The sequence below is a fragment of the Sorex araneus genome, chromosome 10 (genome assembly GCF_027595985.1).
Source record: "Sorex araneus isolate mSorAra2 chromosome 10, mSorAra2.pri, whole genome shotgun sequence".
Taxonomy (NCBI): Eukaryota; Metazoa; Chordata; class Mammalia; order Eulipotyphla; family Soricidae; genus Sorex; species Sorex araneus.
Genome location: NC_073311.1, coordinates 60472308 through 60496373, shown reverse-complemented (window position 1 = coordinate 60496373; position 24066 = coordinate 60472308). Strand labels below are relative to the sequence as shown.

The following is a 24066-nucleotide window of genomic DNA, read 5'->3' as shown; positions in this document are numbered from 1 at the left end:
GTCAAAAAGAGGTAATGACTGATCAGACTAACTGACCTGCCAGGAATCAGAATAAATGTTAACACCAAAAAGTCAGATTCAATTAGCCAAATTTAACCAAACCCAAAACATTGAATTCAAATGAAATCCTATTATATTTGCTAGACCATTATAGAAAGTCAAGGAGAGATTGTTTTCGTTATTTCGCATTGAGTGTTTCAGAGTATTTATAAAAGCACCAATTTTCATTTTATGATTGGCACAAACAAATTTTCTAGGAAGTAATACTGGGTTGGGTGGGTTCAGTAATATATTTCCAGTGCTTTTCAACTAATAAATCATCCGTCTTAAAATAAAAATGGTATGTGTTATTTTGTGAGAATATATTAAGAAATGAAATGACACTCATAAATAGAAAAAACCAATAGCTAAGTGTTATATGGTAAAACTCCCATGCAAGTATTTTACAGAGTATTAAAAATTTGTGATTTCTTAAACTAATGAACAAATATATAATGAAAGCCAAACATTTAATTCCCCTTAATAGGTATTATATAGATAAGTTAGGGTTGATTATTTAAAGAGAGCAACACTATAGTACTGATTGTGTTTATAAATAAGTAAAATGAAATATCTGATAAATAATGAGGGTTTCTGAATCATAAAATATTAGTTTTTAATAGGAAAGATGATGGGAAATTCTATCCACCAATTAGATATATACACAAAGAATACATTTTTTTAAACAACCATACTTAACTTCACATTAAACCATAGAAATATTCTGCTATTATGTAGAAAGTCAAATTGTTACGGGGGGAAAAAAAGAAAATCCAATCCTCCAAAAGGCACTCAAACAGCGGGTTCCAGACACTCAGGGGTCATTCAGTTCTGCAACCTGTTACCTCACTGCATCAAGGAGTCGGGGCTGGGAAAGGACCCTCGGGCATCTTTTTGCAGAAAATGCGAACGAAATTGGGCTGCCCTATTAATGAAGGGGTGTGCTGGGGTGATGACTGGGTTTGACCTGGTGACTATTTCCAATCCATCTTTCTGCCCTTTTCTCCTTTTTCAGTCTCATGGATTGCAGAATGGAACTAGATGTGGTGACTTGGATTTTGGGGTTGAAAGCATTCTTTCTCCTTATTCTGTCTCATAATTCCCGATTCTCCTGTTTAAAAAAAATTATTTTGGGTTACACCCAGCAGAGTTCAAAGATCACTGCAGGTGGGACATGGGGGACCATACGTAGTGCCAGGGATTGAATCCGGGTCAGATGCATGCAGAGCAAGGGCCGTACTGCTCTTCTATCTCTCAGGCCTCTATTTTCTTTTGACTGACTTGTGAAAGCCAATAAAAGGGAAGGGAAGCCACCATTTTCTCCTGTGTGTTTGTGTTTACAAGAGGAAAGGAAGAATACCCTACTGCAATTTCTCTTTTGAAGTTGGTATTTCTACTGACATGGAAAACTTAAAGCATTAAGTATTTTTTATTGCTTTTATTTGGCGATTTATAAATGTCAACATGTTTAGCAGATAAATGTGCCTCCACATTCATGTCGTTCACTGACCTGAAAAGGTCAAAATAATTAAGATTTCATTTTCTTACTCATTAAGTATTTGGATCTTCGGCTATATTAAAATTTAGTAAAACAGGATCTACATTAGACCATTCAGTTTTAAAACAACCTAGGAGATGGGAGATAATGTCAAAGGGCTGAATAAAGGCATAAAGGAATCTCAAAGGGTACCATATGGCCCCCCATTTCTGCTGGGTGTGAACTGACTTCACCCACAGCCATCCCACCAGCTCAGGCTGAAGTAGCACCAGCTCTAAAGCAAAATATGATCAAAGTAAAACAAGCAAAACCACAAAAAATTGGTGAATAATTCAATTCCCTTTTTTGGGAGAGAGGAACGGAAATACTCAGACTATAATTTGCATACATAATCTAATTATTGACACTAGACTTATTTTACATAGCTCAGGTATTCATGGGTCTTTTGATAAGATATTTCTTCTTAGGGCATGGGGGATGCTGGAAAAAGAATAAAACATTCTTACCAGTTTTCTGTAAATAATTGTGTAAACAATTATGTAATAATTGTTTGGATTTCATAAGAATATTAAGTACATCTCTACTACAGAATGACATGTTGGTCTGCAAACTGAATAAAATTTAAATATTCTTGATAGTACTTACATATGAAGCATTTTTAACTGACTTACATGCATGATTAAGGAATTGCAGTTCAGATAAGGTAGGTAAAAGTAATATCATCTTAACAAATGAAATGTTAGGTGACCATACAAATTGTTCAGTACATAGTACATGACAGAAACTAAAATATAGGCTTGTTTCTCCTCCTAGTATGGCTCGAACGTGTGAAATATACAATATTTATGCAAACATCAACTTAATACTTATTTAATTTAATTAATTTTATAGTTTAATTGGTTACGTGTTTATAACTTCATGAATTCATCTCCAAATGAATTTTCCTGAAGAGTTTGAACACCTTTGAGAGGAACAAACTGACATAAGTATGGAGACTTAACAATTCTAAGAATAACTTTGGAACACTTTTCAACTGAAATAGAGTTGGTTTCCTAATCTTCTAAATTGACCTCCTAATCTTTCTAAGAATACCAGAAAAATGAACAGACAACATTAGGAAATTTGTAGTTTTACCTTGTGGAGAAATCAGAGAAATAAATGAACTAGAACAACGGGATAATGTTTGCTTACTAGGAGAAAAGGTTAATGGAACAAATTCAGTTTGGTTTCAAAGAACGTCGCTATTTTAGCTCTCAATTATTAACAGATGAGCCACTAGCATTTGAAATTTTATGGACTTCTTTCTTCCACACACAGCTGAAAGAAATCTCTAGAATAAAAAGAATTTTTATTTATTCTAGATTATGAACATTTCTAGAAGTCTTTTACTGGAGTCTTCTGCCAATTTCAAAAGGCAATTTATTTCCACAAAGCATGTTAACCAGAAAAGGCATAAAATGAAGATAAAGACACAGTAGTCAGGGTTAGGATGGAGAGAACAAAACAATTCGTATTGTGGTTTCCATTACTATTTTAGAAATACTATATAGGTGATAAGGACTGTGGAGATCAGTATTCTACTATGAAAGCACCAAAAAACCCTCTCAAAATAGAAATGCTTTTGGGTTATTCAGTTCCTTTTAATCAGACAAATAGTTAACTGTTAGTAAATCAGTCATTTCAAACTTTAGACTTTATTTACAATGATAATTTTCATCTCTTTATTACTTAGAAAATAATTTCTATTTGTCCATTATTTAAACAAAGAAGAGGCCTGAGTCTCATGCTTTTGGCACAGCTTTTGCCATCAAAGAAATTTCTCTGGGAAAGTGACAGAGGAAATCAGAGGGTCACAAATGGAGAGAGGCAGGGGTGAGAAAACCCATCACAACAGATTCATCGACTCCATTGGTCTGCCTGGATCCTAATCCCCTTTCATTTTACTGTGGTGAGGATTTGTGCTGGAACGCCATCAAAATGGAACACTGAACTGGGCTCATAATTGGGTGGTTGTTTTTTGTTTCCGAGAGAATGGATCCTTTCTTAAACAGAAGAGGAGGAAATTCCTTTACTTTGTAGATGAAGATCTACCTACATCCATTTTTGGATACAGCTATTGTCTTCATCTACTTTCATCAAAGCCAGTTCAAGGCCAAAAAGGCTAAAAAAAAGAGGAACTAATGAACAAGAAAAGAGCTAAAGTGGGACTGTCACCAAGAAGACAATCTTCCCAAGATTGGCTTGGGTAACTGGAAAACTTTTCTAGTAACAGATTGGACATGACACAATTACCCGTCCTGGTGTTATGGTATAACATTTCCTCAACATTGATCCGACACGACCATCAGGCTGACCAGTCCCCACTTACTGCCATGGGTCTTATGGTTGTCTATACAATCAACGATGGTTCTCCCGAAAAGGACTAGCAAGACCTGAGTTTATCTAATGGCACCTATAAATAGGCTCATATAAAAGTGGGAATTGGCAACAAATGCACTGGCACCACAGGAAGCAGGTCCCAGAGCTGAACCTTGTTTCCGGAGGAGGCAAGGATCACCAGGAAAAAGATCTCTTTGAACGGCCCAGGTGTTCTTTCAGACATAGTGGGCATGCTAGCGTGTGACAAAAACTGGCCAGCCTCTGACCCACTGTCCAGCTGACTTTTATCGTTAATGGACTGCTCATCTGTCTTTGGAGAGAAACTTCTCAACCCGGACTGCTGAACATACAAAATGAAGAGGTCCCACTAGCTTCAGCCACGGTCCCGTCTATTACTCCCTGTCCCTTCCATCAAACTCAAACCAGCTGCCCTTTCTGTTGAGGCCGACAGCTTCACAGAAGCTGCTGACGGGTGATTCTGAACCAGGTGCTTCAAGCTGACTCCTTTTTGCCTTAAGTTACTTTTAGAGAGGTATGGCATAAGGGGGACGGGGAAAATCTGGTAGGTAATTCGATCCAAGAGGTATGTGGATAGAAACGTTTTATGTCTTCTCGTATCTTTAGGGTAGAAGGGGAGCTCATCAAGGAAATGGAATTGAGTCATTTTTGCAAACAGAGACATGGCAATACTGAGAAAATAGAAAACAAGTCCTAGTATCTGGGGTTAAATCAGAAAAATATCAAAATTTCCTTCTTATTTAGGTGGAGTGTCTATTTGGTCCTTTTAATGTGTGTGTGAGTGTCTACCATATATTATATATGCACACATTTAAAAAATTAATTATTGGGAATTTATATAGAAACATGTATATTTTACTTATTGGGAATTTTGCCTTGCAGCATGCTTATTTTATATTGTTTCTGTCTTATTTAAATAAGACAAAAAAAAGTCACAACTGTAAAAGCCTAACTTTGGAAGAGAAGGACAGTATATCTATTTGGGAGAAAGATTTATTTTTTAATGTAAACACCTTTCTTTTTTTTCTGTGACTTCAGAGGAAATGAAAAGTTGAAATCATACTTAAGGTTTCCTGCAAAGCTAGTGTTTAGATGATGAGGTTTGGAGTCCTATAGGAAGAGATATAACCTGAAGATGGAAACGAATTAGAAAACTTCAGTCTTGGTTACGAAAGTACTTTCACTTGGGACACAGGGAGTCAGAAGCTTGCAAAGTGAGCAAAAGTAACTAGTGAAGAAAAAATATTCTTTGCAGTATCTTCACTGAGGTGGCAGAGAGTAACTGGCAGGTGGTCGGTTCTACGTGGTGAGGTGAGAGGCAGCGACCACCCTGGTATCCCGGGAAGGACCCCTCTCCTCGGGCTTGGAGACTGCCTGCAACCATGTATAAAAATGGTGATTAAAAGAGAACTTTATAAAAATGTTTTCCTTTTCCCTTTTTTTTCTAAAAAAAAAAAACTTACTATCTACAGAAAAAAAAATCTTTATATTTACATCAAGGTAACTATTCATGACAAATATAATAATATGAAATAAAATATTGAAAGTGAGTATCAACTTTTTTAAATAGAGGTTTGGCTCACAGCATAAACAAGTGTAGATTAACAAACTAAAAATCAAAACGAAACAAAAACAACAGAAGAAAACCAAAAAGATTCTCAGGAACAGGAGGTCCAGACCCCGAACCCCCCCACCCCCATATACTCTTTTCAGACCCAGTTGGACTGACAGAGGGGAGAAGACCCCATTCGGCGGGTGGGACCCCAGAGCAGGCCTCTCTCTCTCTCGGGGCTTTCTCCACCCAAAGCCATCCTCAAACCAGCCCCTTCGCCCCCGAACAAGACATCATGGGCTGGTTTTTGTTTTCTTTTCTTTCCCAATTGTCTACCGCTTATATGGCAGCCATTAAGGAGCTATGGAAGGTCATCGCTGCGAGCAATTTTCCAGGCCTTACTCCGGCAACCTCTTCCAATCCGAGCTAAAACAAGGAGATCTGACTCCAGGTCCACCCAACGGGGGTGTTGTTTCGGCTGGAGAAAGCTCACTTCCTTCCAGGGGGATTTAATCTTAGGGGAGCCACGGCCCCACGGAATTCCCCCAACAGTTCCAGGGCAAGAAGATGGGAAAATGCTTCAGTCTTCCGGGTTGGAAGCTGGTGACAGAGCGCCTCCAAGTGATGCGAAGGCTGGTGCCAGTCCCGTGGCCTGTCACCCAGTGCAGGAGGGTGTCCAGGTCTCAGAGGGAGCCTCCTGGAAGCCACAGGGAGCAGTGTTCGCGATGGCTTCCTTCTGTCGGCTCACGTGCCCTCATCTGCTGCTGTGACTCTAGGGATGGCTAAAATCACAGAATCCTCTCTACATGCATGCAGACATACAGTTGCATGAGGTGCACCCTTTCTCTCTCTCTCTCTCTCTCTCTCTCTCTCTCTCTCTCTCTCATGCACACAGGCACGCACACACACACACACACACACACACTCATACGCACAGATGTTGGCACGCTATCTGAGAATTCAAATAATGCTCTGGAACCGTCTTCTCTCGCTGCTAAGAACCAAAGCTCCCGAGTTGCAACCTACGTGTGCTGCCCTCTTTTTTTTTTTCTGGCTAAGCCACACCATTTCCTCCGTGCTTTCTCTTCCTTTTGTGTTTTATTGTATCACAGTGACCAATAATATATGAATGTTCCTAAATCGTGGAGCCAGAATCCTGGTTTTTAGTGTGTTCGTGTGTGTGTGTGTGCGTGTGTGTGTGTGTGTGTGTCTGGATGGGGGAGGGCGGGGGCGTGTGTCTGTGTGTGTCTGTGTATCACTAGGCTTTGCAAGTCATCTACGTGAGCGCTTATGCACACACACACACACAATCTAGTCCTTCCTTTCAACAAAGAAATCCGTAGAAGCTGGTGTTGCGGCGTGAAAGCTTCTCTGACAGGGTCTTTCACCGGGTCCCTCGCCACGTGTCCGTCTCCCCGTGTTTCTACAGTGTCGTGTCTAAGCATGTGCTGGCTTCAAAAGAGTGGGCCAGAGCCGCGCCCCCCTCACAGCTCGTCCTGTCCGCCCTCAGGGGTGCGGCTCTGGGCCGGGCTCTGGGCTGGGGCTCGCCTCCCCTCCCGGCTTGCCCTTCTCCTCCTCCTCCTCCCGGATGGCCTGGATCTGCTCCGAGGGGTGCTGCGGCGAGGGGGGCTCCAGGGCCTGGCTCTCGGGGTTCGCCCCCCGCTGCTCCTCTTCGATGATTTTCTTCCACATCTTGTGGTTCTGCAGGAGGTGCTGGGTGATCTGGCAGTAGATTTTCCTCCTCTTGAAAGTCTTCTTTTCTGAAAAGACAGCAAAGTGGGTTTCGGGGTGTGTTAGAAGGCGCCACGTGTTGCTTATTCTCACAGCACGAAGAGGAGGGGAGTACCCAAGGGGACTGATGTTGCACCCCTGGTCTCGCGAGAACAGAAACCAGACCAAGGGGGCAACGCTCATCACAACTAAGCTCTTCCTTTGGTTCCTGCGTGTCTATTTCTAATATACTTCATCGTCAGCAGGGCTCAGGCCAGCTTTTGCTGAGAATGTCTTAGACATGAGTGTATTTTCAGCCTAATCCCCTGAACCAACAGAGCACCTTGGGGCCACTGGCTGAAGGAGAGACTAGCATCTCGGTTAGGAGAGTCTCGGGGTTGTACCAGGTGAGATTTCCCCTCAGAGTCACACGGTGGCAAGGCAGCGCAAGGGAAAAACCTTACAAAAGCTCAATTTTCCTTCCTCTTCCTGTCTGAGCAGGCCCCCGTGAGAGTTTCGCTGTTCCCCTTTTAATGCTGTTGAACGTTTGCAGTAACCCTCTCCGGAATTAAATGGAATATGGTGACGTAGAAGCAAGTTTGTACCAAATAAATTTGCGTAGATTAGAGTCCGCAGGTGGTCCAACACATGCCTGCTTGGGGAGCCAAATTGTTCAGCCCTGGAACCTTTTGAAATGAGAACAAAGAGCCTTTCATTGCTCCAACTCTAAATGCAGCTTAGTACTTCATTAGAAACCTCTTAGTTCGCTGTAGGAATCTTTCAGATTTAATTATGAGGTGGAGGCAAAAGCCTTCTTTCCCTAGGATACCATATTGAAACATTTTATTCTGTGTTTCCTGGGAGACCTCCAAGTCTTGCAGATTGCTGAAATTATCACTGCATATTTAATCCCCACCCCCAATCAAAGTTTCAGGCTCTATCAAGTCAGTATGCTCTGAAATTAAAATTATAAGGAGTCAATAGCAAAGGAATTATAAATGAGGAGGCCTGAGTTCCCTTCTTAGGTCTGCAACCTTGGGATATTTCTTAAACTTGGGAGAGGGATATGGATAGGGAGGGGGAGGGAGAGGGAGAGGAGGAGGGGGACAGGGAGGGGAGGAGGAGGGGAGAGGAAGGGGGAGGAGGAGGAGAGAGGGTGGGGGAGGAGAAAGGGGAGAGGGAGGGGGGAGGAGGAGGGGAGAGGGAGGGGAGAGGGAGGGGGAGGTGGGGGAGAGGGTGGGGAGGAGAAAGAGGAGAGGGAGGGGAGAGGGAGGGGGAAGGGAGGGGGAGAGTGTGGGGGAGGAAAAAGGGGAGAGGGAGGGGAGAGGGAGAGAGAGGGGGAGTAGGAGGAGGAGGAGGGGGGAGAGTGTGGGGGAGGAAAAAGGGGAGAGGGAGGGGAGAGGGAGAGGGAGGGGGAGTAGGAGGAGGAGGGGAGAGGGAGGGGGAGGAAGAGGGGAAGAGGGAGGGGAGAGGGAGAGGGAGGGGGAGTAGGAGGAGGAGGGTAGAGGGAAGGGAAGGAGGAGGGAAGAGGGTAGGGGAGGAGAAAGGAGAGCGAGAGGCGGAGAGGGAGGGGGAGGAGGAGGGGGGGAGGGAAGGTGTGTGTAAAATTCAGCAGCTGAATTGGAGGACTGTCATTTCCCCCAGTCTAAACCTTTGTGAGCCCATGGGCGGAGTGGATGCACACGAACACTGGCTACCCTGTACAATTTTCTGGGCTCTGGGAGGAGACTAAGTCACCGCCCATGGATAGTTTGGCAGGAGGCAGCCTGCTGAGCTTTGCAAGCCATGAGGAGTCAGCATCCACAGAATCCTCATGTTTGCTTTGCTGAGCCTGACAGAGAGGGGCGGGTCAGAGGTCAGAGGAGCCTGGACACGTGTGCCAAATGTGCCAAACCAGCCCCACGGCACAAGAAGAGATCAGCCAGCGGCCGTCTCACCAGCTGCCACAGTCTAGGTTGGCATGTTGTATCTGAGTTAGGGCCCAGGGAACAGAGCTTTTCTAAGACAAAGCCAGCTCTACTTTTCCAGTCTTCAGTGGAAAAACTGCTGTCCCCTATCAGTGGCAAATTACCTGACTGAGTGAAAATAAAGCAAGAAAAGAAAAGTTATGTGTATTTATTAGATGAACAAATGAACAGAAACACCCGAGTCTCAAGTCTCAGGTCTTGGTTCCTGTCTCTGAATCCAAGAGCAGCGCGATATATATATATATATATATATATATATATATATATATATATATTTCTTTTTGGGGGTCATACCCAGTGATACACAGGGGTTACTCCTGGCTCTGCACTCAGGAATTACTCTTGGCGGTGCTCGGGGGACTATATGGGATGCTGGGAATAAATCCCGGGTCAGTCGCGTGCAAGGCAAACGCCCTACCCGCTGTGCTATGGCTCCAGCCCCAATGCAATATTTCTTGTGGAATATTTTCATAAGCAACTGAAAAGTAAGCTGTACTTACTTTGCTCGAATGTTGAAGGAACAGAACTTTGATTTTTCTCTTCATTCTGTACCACAGTTAATATACAAGACCAAGCTGAAGCAGAAATCTGAACTCAAGTCATATGTGTGGAACCTTATCACATTAGTGTCTGATTGATAATAAGTTCATTCTCTTTGAGCAAACGTGCTCACACAAGGTCTTATTATGAGGGGAAAATGGGTCAAGATACTCAGATTAGAACATGTCATGAATAGGTAGCCTGAATGCATCAAGTTCTGCATGTTTTTTTCATAGTCTCCCAAAAAAGGGAAGAAATGATCAATGTCTTTCATTGGTAATACTTGGTAATACTTGGGGTAAGGACTTTGAAGAGGTTTTATTTTTCTTACTCCGTGAAGGTAGATGGAAAAATGACAAACTATGTTTGCAGAAAACTATGCTGGAGGGATAGCACAGTGGGTAAGGCGTTTGCCTTGCACAAGGCTGACCTGGGTTTGATTCCTCTGCCCCTCTCAGAGAGTCCGGCAAGCTACCAAGAGTGTCTGGTCCGCATGGCAGAGCCTGGTATTCGATATACCAAAAACAGTAACAAGTCTCACAATGGAGACGTTACTGGTGCCCGCTCGAGCAAACCGACGAGCAATGGGATGACAGTGATACAGTGATGCTATTTTTGCAGACACAGGACCAGGATTTGAACAGCATCTCTAAAAGGCCCGTGCATTTTACTAACTAGGATATATAGTGATTATTTTTCTCTCAGCAGCAGGTGAGAATTTAAAAATTGGGGAACTGGGATGTCTTATAATGGATTCATTGGGTGATGTGATGCACTCAGAATCGATGACCAGGTGAGGTCACCTGCTGCAGGACTGCTCCTGAGCCCCTGATGCAGAGATCTTGGGACAAGGCCAACAACTTCTGAACTCACGCCTTCACCCTCACTTCTGCCCTCCCCCCCTGCCCCCCGACACACGCACTGGACACAGAACACTCCCCACACAGCCAAAGATGCATCCAGTGACATGTGAACATCAACAAGCTCTTCTCGTCACTCCTTCTGAGGCCTTTCAGCCCAGGGCCAAAGGGAAACCCATACTGTGAGTATAGACATCCCCCCAAACCCTAGCCCACCCGCCTCCCCATCGTCCCTTCTCTCCCCTGTCCCTGCACGCCTGCCCAGCCAAACTCGGGCCTCTTTCCCTGCTCCCCTGTCTGTGCTCTTGCAGGGAAACTCTTGCAGTTACTCTGGATGGTTTAGTGGCCTTGGGCTGGCATCAACCCCTGGGAAACACAGACCAAGACTCCTCAGAAAGGTCTCTCCATCCCTCCTTTTTTTCCCTGGTTTGTATTTTTCCAATGTTTCTTATTTAGGCCATCTGTGGATATCTTATCCAAACAGTTGCCTTTTCCTTCACACCCTCCTTTTCTGTTTTTTATTTCTTTTTGGTCACACCCAGCGATGCTCAAGGGTTACTCCTGACTCTGCACTCAGGAAGTCCCTGGTGGTGCTTGGGGGACCGTATGGGATGCCGGGCATCAAACCCAGGTCAGCCGTATGCAAGGCAAACGCCCTACCTGCTGTACTATCACTCTGGCCCCAAACACCCACCTCTTCTTTATTGAGACTCCGGCATTATTGGTGTCTTAAACTATTGATTTACCCACTTGCATTAGAGTCTACAGGAATACAGGTCGAAAAGAGCCAGACGGACTTAGTCTCTGATTTACACACGTGTCCTTTTCTTGGGTCCCTGGAAGAATGCCTGGGACTGAAGTAGGTAATTAATAAATCTTCACTGAATGAGAACATTTCTACCTCTTATGTGTCAGGTTGACCCCGTGCCTGGAATTCCTCTTATCTTTAAAGCATCAAACTCTAAGGAACAACCTTTGCCCTCTTCATTTTAATGTTACTTCATCATCGAGACCATGGCTTTGTAGCAATGTGACACCCTAACAGATTCCATGGTCTGTATTTTCGATCATGGCATTGGGGGTGTACATTCATAATCAAAAGCAGAGTAGCAGTTGACTCAAATGATTGAATTCTGAGAAAGAAAATTCCCTTGAATCCAAGTAAGCAAATGATGGCAGGAACCCCCCCCCCCCCCCCCGAAAGAGCTCTGACAACGTACTTGGAGAGTCGTTGTTTTCACAGGCTTCCTCTTCGCCGGGAGCTGCTGCTTCCTCTTCCTCCTCCTCTTCAGGGTCATCGGTGTCTCCTGACTCGTCCCCTTCTTCCCCCCACCGCCCAGGCATGAGTCCTGCCGAGTCGTAGGAGTTGCAGAGAGGCCCCACGATGTGCGAGATGAAGGATTCCTGCAGGTTGGCCAACTGCGGGGCAGAGCGGTCCATGAAAGGGCTGATGGGCAGCCCAAGGCTGGCCTCTTCGTCACCCTGGAAACAGGAAGTGAGTGTAACTAGCGCATCGGGAAGGCGAGTGACCACAAAGTTTCAGGATAACGTCCAGGCTTGCCTGACACCTAACTATGCACGTCCCAACTGAACGCAAAGCCCCCTTTTAACTAGATTAGCAAAAGATTCTAGCCACATTTATAAGTCTTTACTTTTTTGTTGTTGGCTTAGGGCCAGGCAGGTGGTACTCAAGAGTGACTCCAGCTCGGTGGTTGAGGGTTGCTTTAGAGCTATTTGGCGGACTGCAAGGTTTGGGGCAGGGAGGTGGGTAGAGTGACCCAGGCCCCCTGCGGGGAATTCAGTGCACTGAGCTGATTCTTGCTTCACGCTTTGACACCAAGTGTGTGACCTGGAAGTTCAGGCTTCTGGTCAAGGGGAAACAGAAGAACTATTGTGGGTATTACAGACAGGACTCAGAGGGAGGAAAAGACTTGAGCATTCGAGAAAATCACTAGGAGTTAGTCAACTAGTTAGTTAATCTAGGAGTTAGATTAATTCACGATTAACCTTAATATGCTGAAAGACAGAAGAATTAAAAAATCGAATTCATTTAAGTAATTTGTAGGGAGCCATTTTATAAGCCCGGCTCTTATCCTCTAGTCAAGTGGAGGCTTACTTGGGATTCCTGTAACAAGGTCACCACTGCTGACCTTACTGATCTTATCAGTTCGCCATTCCTCTCACTAGCCAACGCCCATGCCTGATCTGCCCAACGCCCATGCCTGATCTGCATTTTACTATTGTTCCTATGGGGGTCCAAGCATGCGTACTGCCCCCTCCCACCAAGAGGTATAAGTATTGTAACTGCTGTGAATAAACTCTCTTCTCTCTCTCCTCCTCCTCCTCCTTCTGGCTCTGCGTCTCTCCGTTCAGTTGCGTCCCCTCCTTAGCCCCACGAAGGGTCCTCCCTGCGGGACAGGATGATGCCCGCAGGGGGGACCCCACAGTAATTCTTAGTGGATGGTTTTACTTTTCAAGCACCCTTTATACTAGAGTAAAAATGCAAACTAAGATGCAGTTCTGTAAGTGATTATCAAACTAATACTTAGTCTGTCCTGTTTTCCTTCACTGCCTTGGCTGCCAGAAAAGTAAAAATAACTAACTTCTCAATGTATGATCTTTTATCCCAGATCTATTTGTTTGTTTGTTTTTGTTTTTGTTGTTTACTTTTTAGGTCATACCCAGCAATGCTCAGGGTTACTCCTGGCTCTACACTCAGGAATTACTCCTGGCGATGCTTGGGGGACCATATGGGATTCCAGGGATTGAATCTGGGTCAGCTGCATGCAAGGCAAACGCCCTCCCCACCATACTACGCTCTGGCTCCTATCCCCAGATCTTGGGTGAATGATATCTTCGATGATTATCCAATTCCTGCAATTCTTATCTATTGCTATATTTTATGTCACTGTCACTGTTATGTAAACCTCTTTAATTTCCTCTTAATTGTTGCTGTTGCTTGTGGGCTGCTCCTGGAAGTGCTCAGGGGGTCATGCGGTGCAGGGGATTAAACTGTGGGCTCTCACATGCAAAGCTCCTGCATTGCTCCAGCCCTGTGAGTTGCCTCCCCCCAACCCCCAGTCCCCAGATAAAGCTTTAGTATTATTACTATGCCATATTATTATAGTACTACTGTATGTTTTCATTTGGAACCACTTTGAGTGACCTAGAAAAATGATTAGACTGAAAAGAAGAGTTGCCTAGAAGAATTTCTGATGGACATATACTAAAATAGCATGATGCAATTGTTTCATGATTCCTTGCCAGCATTTCACTATAGTGCAGATGGAACTGGGAGGATATCATGTTAAGTGAAGTAAATTGGAAGAAGAAGGACTGATACCGGATGATTCCACATATCTTTGGCAAGCGACAAGGGAGAACAAACTATCAAAGAGGGCTATATGCCTAGATTACCCTTGACCCTGGATGAAAAAAGGAGGTTATGGCAGGAAAGAAACTGAGTGGGGAAGTAAGAAGATGAGGGTAAGAGGTAATGGGGGAGTGGATGGGGTCTCAGGCACATTGGTGGTCTCCACACATTGACTCTGGTATATCTGCTTATCTACATCACAGAGCCAACAACACTGACCCAATAAGACCCAAACTATGATAACCAAACTTGAAAATACACTTGTTAAAGAGGCAGTCTGGGGAATTGGGGGCGGCAGTAGGGGGAGCTGGGAACACTGGTGGGAAGTTGACACTGGTGGTGGGTTTGGTATTAGAACACTGTCTACCTAAAACTATTATACAACTTTATAAATCATGTTATCGTAAGAGAAAAACAAAAATGAAGATGATCAGTAGTGTTTATGCCTATTAAGCTTAATTATTTTAAGTGAACTTTTTTTTTTTAGATTTAGTATTTCAGGTATGCTTGAGTTATTTCATTCCTAGGAAAAACAATACATTACTTTCTAGAAAGAAAAATCATTTTATTCTATACATGAATCCTGTTAATAATACTCTTAGTCACTCTTTCTAATATCTCTAAATATGTCCAGTGATGGGGAATTCTTAATAAAGTACTTCCTCCCATTCCTGGGCAACTTTAGGATTACAAACTTTTTTCTGACACTGATCTGGGATCTCTCTCTAATTTCTATAGTCTAGTTGCATTCATGAACTTTTGTAGGAAAAAACAAGAATCTAATGTTTCTTATGAATCAAATGATTCATTAAGAAGATTTCAAAATTCATTTTGTTTAATCTCCATGACAATTTTATGATAAAAAATCTTAAACATGTAGGCCAATCTTGTGACATGATCTGAAGATGGTATCATCGTATCTTTATGCCCTCTTCCCTGAGTAAATATCTCCTTAATATCCTTTTATATCATTGATCCTGATCCTCTATTCATGCCCGACTTCTCAGCTTCCCCTTAAGAGTAGTTGGTACAAACGCTGAGTTTTAAGTGCCATGGGTAACATATAATAATGCAAGAATGATAGCCCATGACACTTATGTTTTTGTGGTAACTTTTTGGTGCTGTGTAAACTCCCATATAATCACGTTAAATACAACACTTATTTATATAATGCATTACAATTTGTAACCAAATTAGAAACAAACAAACTTATCTGGCATAAATTTAAACTTATCTTTTATTATAAAAATTTCTAAAATCCTCTATTTTATGGTCTCCCAAATATTTGACTAAGTTGTTCCATTACTTTAACATGTTTTCCCGAAGCAAATACTTACAAATAGCTTTTTAAGTTCTGGACATTATGGCTTAATCTGATTTGTGGGGTTCAATTTGAGTCCTCTGTAAACTGGCCAGTGTCTCTGCTGATGATAGACTGATGTAGTTTTTATAGTTTTTTGGTGGTTTCAGTTAATTTATGAGCCACCAAGGTATGGATTAAAGTAAACAGTTACCTGTTCATAAAATTCATTGACAATGCCCTCTGTCCACTGAAGGTGGAGCTCTTTACACTTTGCTGGCCCATTGATATCTGCCAATTTTATGCACATTTGACAAACCAGTAGGCGATCATTTTCATTGGCCCAATCTATGCCAACATCATCATTCACCTGTGTGAGGAAGAAAGTCAAAAGATGTTTTATCTCAAAGCAAAGGGACATAGAAGAATACAAAAATACAATCGTCTTTCTATTATGTGATACCAGCATTCCAAGAATAAGAAATTCCCCAGTTGTTTAAAATACAGTAATTGTATTTACAGCTTATAAAAGTAAAATATTAATGATAGAAAACAATTAGCAGCTGAAAACACTAAATTAGATGCTATAGTTTATACTAAGTAGTGTAGATGCAAATAATGAAGCCATTTTCTTTTCTCTGTTTTTGTTCTTTTGAGCCATGCCTGGCAATGCTCAGGGCTAAATCCTGATTAATTCAAGAAAATTTCCTATTAGGGCCAAAGTAATAGTACAGTAGTAGTGGGGTGCTGGGACTCTCACTACTACTGTACTATTACTTTGGCCCTAATAGGAAATTTTCTTGAATTAAGATTTAGTCATTTATATTTGATATATGAAATTTTGTTTCCAGTTTTCAACTTTCACTACCTCTGGGTAATCTGTTAATATACTATCGAGATAAATCAAATTAAATCAAATGATGCAGCTGGAATTTTATTATTTCTCTGGACTAGAAAAAGTACCTTGATTTCTCAGTGCTTTCCACTGCGTCTGCCTCCTTGTTCTGCTTTTGATTATTAAACAGCTTATTGTATTTTATATTCACATTTATCATATAAGCAGTGATCAAATGGGCTTTGTTCAACACTTTGGTGCTTTCCATATGACCATAAAGCAAAGACAGGTATACATCGAGTTACCTTGGCATTAAATTTGGCTACGAAGTCAAAGTGTTTCTTCAGGTCTGTGGCCAAAATCGCTTCTATGACAAGGAAACGAAAATGCTTAAATTCCACATGGTCGAGGTTAACTAAGAAGTTATACTCTGGCCTGGACATGAAAAGATTCCATGCAGCAGCTGCGTGATGGTTCTCCAGAACAGAGCGGTCGTTATAGAGCACAGCCTGGGTGACATAAAAAGGCGAGTGAAGGGTTCAATATTTTAGGTTTAAAAATCAGCACAGTAAAGGAAGTAAAAATAGGCAATGCTTTTGGACATCACTTTAAAAAATGAAGTCAATACGTGTGGCCTTGTCAGCGTCGGTTATTAAGAATCATATACTGGCATCCTCATGGTGGCTATCGGGGTAGTAATATTGCCTGCCTGCAACAGTCACATTAGTACTATTTTAAGTAATGTGGTTTCATAAATAAAGAAGACTCAGTTATTGCTATGCATTCATGGTAGATTACTTTGCTTGGTAAAATTTCTCTTTTTGTAACATGAGATTCGTTTCATTCAAACTGTACTTCAAATTTCTGGCAGTTGAGGTCTTAGAGTTAAGTTTGACCAGATCTTTTTGTAAAGGACATGACTTGATATTAAATACATGCAAACACACGATGTGATTCAGTTTATTTCTACACTTAAAGTTAGGATTACCTCCACATAGTCGGATTCCTGTAGCTGACAAAGGGCAATGCAATCCTAGAAACCCAAATTTGAAAACATCCTTTTCCCACAATTAGCTACCTGAATTATTATTTTTAGCTAATAAGCGAAGTACCTAAATATGTACATACTATGCACTGTGGTGCATGTATACCTGTTTGGAATTCTTAATGCTGAGGAAAGCTATAAAAGAAAAGTAGCTCTACCAATTCTTACAACTGCTGGAGAGATATTTCAAAGAACTGGAAAGCATCCCTTGCATGTGTGAGGCCCTATAGTTGATCCCTGGCATTAGATGGTCTTCTGAGCAATTGGGGATGTAGCTTTGATAACCCCAGGTCACCAGTGAAAAGATCTAATCAAAATGCGTGAATACAAGCATGATAGAAAATAGAAGAAAACAGGTAGAAAGGCCCCAAGGAAAGACACGGCACCTGAAATTGGAATCTTGAAGTGAAAGTGTATGTGTGTGTGTGTGTGTGTGTGTGTGTGTGTGTGTGTGTGTGTGTGTGTGTGTAGAGAGGAAAAGCTGAGTAGCAAATGGTGCTGGCAGAAGAATTCAGCTGTCCGGGGCTGGAGTGATAGCACAGGGGTAAGGAGTTTGCCTTGCACATGGCTGACCTGGGTTCAATTCCTCTGCTCCTCTCAGAGTGCCCGGCAAGCTACTGAGAGTATCCTGCCCGCACGGCAGAGCCTGGCAAGCTACCCATGGCATATTCAACATGCCAAAAACAGTAACAACAAGTCTCACAATGGAGACATTACTGGTGCCCGCTCGAGCAAATCGATGAGTAATGGGATGACCGAGAGGGGTGGGAGGGAGGCGATCATTTGGGATATGAAGGCTTTGCGAAAAGAAGTGGAAGTAGGTGGCCAGAAGCAAACTATCAGGAATCGCACTGTATATGCCCGGAGGGGAAAGCTCTGGACCAGGAGAGAGGTGGACATATTTAGAAGTTGGAAAAAAAACGAAGCAAACTAAAAGAGAAAGAAGAGTGTGGGGCCAGACTGGCATTGAGGTTCTAGAATAAAAGGAACAGGATGCTGGAATATTTAGCATCATCAAGCCAGTGAATTAAATCAGAGAAGAGCTTGCTTATGGCCATGGGGAAACAGCCCCTGGGAAGTTTATGCTCGAGCACCACAGGTCAGGTGAGTCCTCCCCTCAGGGAGCACCACAGCCTGCCCGAAGGCATCCTTTGTGAACCGCTGAGAATGTGCCAGCAGCACCAGCAGACACCAGTGGGACTCTCGTCATGGCAACCACATCATCAACAATGAAGGGAGCAGAGGCTGAAACAGGAGAGCGAAGTTTAATGAGATAGAAGGAGATGCCTGCACAGCTGATGTTTTCTTTATTGGTCTTTTACTTGATTTTGACTATTTTTTTTTTTAAGAATTAAGAGACACTCATTTAAAGTGACTGGTTGTTGTTGAGACTATGGGCAGGTCAAGAAAAAAATCTCAAACACATGAAGTAAGTTCATGGTTAAATTTTAGCTATCCAATATAAAATAGGAATTATTACAAGAAATATGTTTCAAGAGGAATTTACATACAGCAAACCCTGCATTCTTTTTACTGTTGTCTTGTTCCTCAGAGGTCACTACTGTGCTCGGGCAGCCACATGCAAGGCAAGTCCTTAGCCGTAGACTATCTCAACAAGAAAAAGAACCCCTTTGTTTCCTTTTTCTTGTTTAAATTCCATTTCTGTGCTTTTGTTTTTGGGCCACAATGGGCTGTGCTCAAGAGGCTACTCCGGGCTCTGTTTGGGGGACCATGTAGTGCTAGGGAGAGAACCCAGGGCCTTGCACATTTGAAGTAAGCTCTCAGTCTGTTGAGATTTCTCCCCAGGCCCTGACAGACTTCTGAATAGGTCGGGATTTTTTAATATTTTATTTTCTCCTAAAAAGAAACCAGAGAAGGGATTTCTGTGGATGAGTTACATACCTTTCCATTAGGGTCTTGGGGCAAACTATGGCATTTCCCGCCCCCCCCCGCCCCCAATTACCAGGTTTCTAACAATTATTCCCAGGAACAAATAGAATTTAGCTCATATTCACTCTGTGGCTTCTTCAGGTCAAAGTACTAAAAACTATATTTCTCAAGAGATATCTTTGAATTGAGTCACCTCTAATCAAGGGCAAATTTTACCTGAGGTGCACTAGTTGCCACCAGGAATGCATTGGTTCTTCCCGGGTGATCATAGTCATGCATAGCTGCGGCCACATACAGGGCCATGAGCTCTAAGGCGGGGATATTTCCTGACAAACAGCCATATTTATCATCTGGCATGTTGTACATTTTGGAAAATACATATCCCATATGTCCATGTGTAAATCCACTGTCAGAATCTGAGAAGATAAAAGAGAAAACATTGCAAAGGTATTACATATTTTTTAAAAAGTCAATGTGATGCCACAGCGCCTATAAGAGTGACATTCTTGTCTTGAGGTTTAAGAAAAGCAGCATAGTTCCTACCCAGACGTGCTTCTACGTACCTGAGTCACTCGCCGACCCGTGATCATTAATCACAGTTGAGAGGCCTGGAATTGGTTGTGTTGTAAGATACCAAACAGCATGTAAGACGTCAGTGGCATGAATTCTGTTATGATCTGTGACCAATGCAAAGGAACAGTCATTAATTTGTCAACTCTGGGGTCCAAGGACTAAGAGTGCCATCTATTGGATAAACAGTTTAGTTCTAACATTTTAATACCCCAGTGAAAGTTCAGCCAAATATTTTAGAACAAATATTCTCTGGTTACCCTTCCATTACGTACTCCACAATATCCACAGAAACTAGAAAAAAAAAGCACTCAACATTTATGACGTGTGCAGATGTCTAAAGTGGAAAACTCTGGACTCAAAATATATGAGAAGCCTAACGCAAACACAGGGACCTCACTAAAGAGTAACTCTAATTTTGCTCTTGTGCTTATTTCCACTCTCCTACCCAAGATTCTGCAGGAGACCCATGACATGGGTCAGACCAATGGCCTAGTGACTACATATCATTTCATCCCTAAGAAATGGCACCCAAATATAAACTGTGAAGAAAACATAGTACTATTCTTCTATATCAAACTTGAAAAACAGTTGTAAAAACATTTAACGTAGCTTCAATATGTAGATTATCACCGTATCACTGTCATCCCATTGCTCATCAATTTGCTGAAGCGGGCACCAGTAATGTCTCCATTGTGAGACTTGTTACTGTCTTTGGCATATCGAATATGCCATGGGGAGCTTGCCAGGCTCTGCCGTGCGGGTGAGATACTCTCGGTAGCTTGCCGGGCTCTCCGAAAGGGACGGAGGAATCAAACCCAGGTCGGCGTGCAATGCAAACGCCCTACCTGCCCAGCTATCACTCCAGCTCATGTAGATTATATCAGAGTAAAAATCAATACTAGCATCAACAACTTTATTGAATCTAGAAATTCTCATTTGGAAATGTGGTTCTAGGAAAGACTTAAAGAGACAAAGAAATGGCTTTCCTCTACATTTCTGAGGGGAACAGGGCCCTTCAGGAGGGAAAGAGCTATGGGGAAAGTGCATCCTCTTCATTCCAACGTTTCTGTCTCAGGAAGGGGGGATCCTTTTCACTAGGGAAGTTAATCTTTTCTCAACCGTGACTAGGATCCAGTGTCTTGTACCGATGTTATTCTATTCAAGTTTTCTCTTCTCTACCTGCCCTTCAAGGCACTTCAAGACTGGTCTGCTTTGTCGCATATGTTCTAGCTTTACACATTTTATTTCTAATGATCAGCCATGGTCATTTCCTTCTTATTTTTCTATATTTTTGGCAACTCTTCAGTTGGAGGCTTTAGGTTTCAGCAAATATCTAGTTTATTCCAGGAATTCAGGTGAAGGGCTGGATGAGGATTTGCAAGAGAATCTCCAAGAGAATCTTTGGTCATGAATAGAACTAAGAGGTGGAGCTTTTGCCTTGCAGATGTGAGACCCTAGGTTCAATTCCCAAAACCGCAAAACAAAACCAGAAATAGAAAAAAATAAAAACTTTAATATGAAGATCTCCAGGATCCCAAGGAGAAAACAGCAAGACCTGTGCACTGTTAGAGGTGACTGTTAGAGGTGTCAACTCTGGGGTCCAAGGACTAAGAGTGCCATCTATTGATTGGCAAAATATGATTTTGGGCTGAAAGAAAACATGGACTAAAATGGAAATCTATATCTCTGATTAGCATTGTATCACTGTCATCCCATTGTTCATTGATTTACTTGAGCGGGCGCCAGTAAACGTCTCCATGTCTCCATTTGTCCCAGTCTTGAGATTTTAGCAGCGTCTCCTTACTCATTTTCCCCAACTATTAAAGATACTTTTCAGGGTCAGGGGAATGAGACCTGCTATTGTTACTACATTTGGCATATTGAATATGCCACAGGGAGCTTGCCAGGCTCTGCCATGCACTTCTGATTATAGATCACTGGTTTTCAACCAATGATACCAATTCAGTCTGATCAACTGAAAGCTGAAAAACACAGATGGAGACTTTCTCAAGGGATTCAAAGCAATTTTATTTTTATTTTTATTTATTTATTTTTTTTAATTTTATTTTTTTATTGAATCACCATGTGGAAAGTTACAAAGCTTCAGGCTTAAGTCTCAGTTATACAATGCTCGAATCAAAGCAATTTTATATCTATCCCTCTAGCATGAACTAAGTTGATCACGCTAGACGTCCTGCATTTGGGATATATGATCTTGTTTGTACTCCATTTATTACTTGTGGCTTACTCTATGGCACATATCTCCAATGTGAAAAACACGAGGCGGTCAATGTCTATTTTAGCTATGAGTGGAAGAATTACATAAGGACACTGGCTTTAGGATGCCTGATACATCAACCTGTCATGCATGTTTCATAGTCACATAGAATAAAAGTACCAATCACTGATTTTTCTCCCATCACTAAAGTCTAATGAATGGTATTAAAGAGCTAAGAGCAAAGCTATTTTCCGTTCTGGGAGAGGGGAGTGTTACAGTGTTGGTGAGGAGCGTCAGATGGGGCCACTATGAAGTACATTGAGAGAGGATAACTGGATTTTTTGCAAGCTTGGAAGATTATGTTATGTGAGTATTTGCTATTATTCTTGAAAATCAGAGAAGCTTAAATATGCACCCCACTTTTTCAGGGTTCTTGCAGCAAGAGCTGGGTATTGGCAGAAGCAGTTTAGAGCAAGGAACAGGTGCAATATGGTAAAACCACCTACAGCTCTTAATATGAGATTGCAACTAATTGCAACTAAAGATTACTTGCCCTCTGCACAATGGAGTATAAACCAGACCTTAATATATCCTAATATTTAGTGGCTAAATATATTTTTGGTATCATATCTCTATCAGCAAGTAGATCTCTATTATATTATTCAATGCTTTTCCATGAAAGCTTTCTCCCAATTTTAACTTGGATTCTTCATGTTTTAGCAGGGATTCAATACTCGAATTTAAAAGTTTCACATTTCCCTTCCTTTCAGGGAATGCTTTAGATGTGAACTTAAAATCACAACACAATTTGGTTTCTAGTATTTTAGCTCATTATCTTATGATAACCACATCTCGGCTATTTAAGCTTTTAAAATTTTAATTAAAGGTTTATTTAGATAGTAACATTGTATAAACACTGTTGAGTAGATGCCAATATACATGCTATACAAATGACTAATAAAATCACTAGTATCTAAAATTAATAAAAAGCTTTTAATTAAAATATGCACTAGTGGGGCTGAAGTGATAGCACAGTGGGTAGGGCGTTTGCCTTGCACGCAGCTGACCTGGGTTTGAATCCCAGCATTCCATATGGTCCCCCGAGCACCGCCAGGAGTAATTCCTGAGTGTAGAGCCAGGAGTAACCCCTGTGCATGCTGGGTGTGACCCAAAAAGAAAAAAAATGCACTAGTCAAAACTTATGATCCTACCATAATAAAGAATTATATTTAATAAGAATAACCATTCATGTAAAATTTTCCTGAGGGATGACACAGATAAATTCCCTTCAAAGGAAGCATCTGGAGCTTCTGATAAACCAAGCAGATTTATTGTAACAAATTATTTTCACATGGAATAAAAAAAAGTGTCAGAAGAACATCTCCATCTGTAACTTATAAAACCACAATAAGTAATATAAAAATGAATTATGATATTCAGGATCAGGAACATTTTCTTTTTTGAGCATTTCCATACTGGTCATTTCCCTATGATTTAGTGATGAACTACTGAGAGTAGTATCTGAATTCAGTGGAACTTGGTCATACCTGTCACTGTCACTGTCACTGTCACTGTCATCCCGTTGCTCATCAATTTGTTCAAGCAAGCACAGGTAATGTCTCTCATTGAGAGACTCATTGTTAGTATTTTTGGCATATTGGATATGTCACAGGTAGCTTGCCAGGCTCTGCCATGTGGGCGCGATACTCTCGGTAGCTTGCTGGGCTCTTCGAGAGAGACAGAGGAATCGAACCCGGGTCAGCCTCGTGAAAGGCGAATGCCCTACTGCTATGCTATCACTCCAGGCCATACCTGATTACTGAAATGCATGTGAAAACAGTAGTCACTTGTGAGGTTAGACTGATGGCTAGTTGTTCCCTAGTGCTTTGAGGGCTTTCTTCCTATGAGAGCCTATCAGAGTTTGTATGTGTAGCGACTTTGAGAAATCTTTAACTTTATGAACCACAAGATTAATCCAGGGTAGGTCCAGAGAAGAGAGAATAAAGAAAGCAAACCTTATCTTGAGACACTTTCTTTTTCTTTTTCTTAGCACAGTGGGTAGGGCATTTGCCTTGCACTCAGCCAACCCGGGTTCGATTCCTCTGTCCCTCTCAGAGAGCCTGGCAAGCTACCGAGAGTATCCCGCCTGCATGGCAGAGCCTTGTAAGCTCCCCATGGTATATTCAATATGCCAAAAACAGTAACAAGTCTCACAATGGAGACATTACTGGTGCCCACTCGAGCAAATCGATGAACAATAGGATGATAG

General features: G+C 42.1%; 1 protein-coding gene across 2 annotated transcripts in view; it reads right to left on the bottom strand.

Moving 5' to 3' along the window:
• Window positions 1–5654: 5654 nt before the first annotated feature.
• PDE3A (phosphodiesterase 3A) overlaps window positions 5655–24066 on the bottom strand; it is a 312776-nt gene continuing 294364 nt past the window's right edge. For both annotated transcript variants that reach the window (XM_004611359.2, XM_055118370.1), the window contains 6 exons: window positions 19570–19683; window positions 19223–19422; window positions 16377–16580; window positions 15451–15606; window positions 11784–12045; window positions 5655–7246 (listed from right to left, as the gene is read on the bottom strand). In XM_004611359.2, the coding sequence (XP_004611416.2) occupies window positions 6993–7246; window positions 11784–12045; window positions 15451–15606; window positions 16377–16580; window positions 19223–19422; window positions 19570–19683 (1190 nt within the window). In that variant the 3' untranslated portion in view covers window positions 5655–6992. The remainder of the gene's footprint in view (window positions 7247–11783; window positions 12046–15450; window positions 15607–16376; window positions 16581–19222; window positions 19423–19569; window positions 19684–24066) is intronic.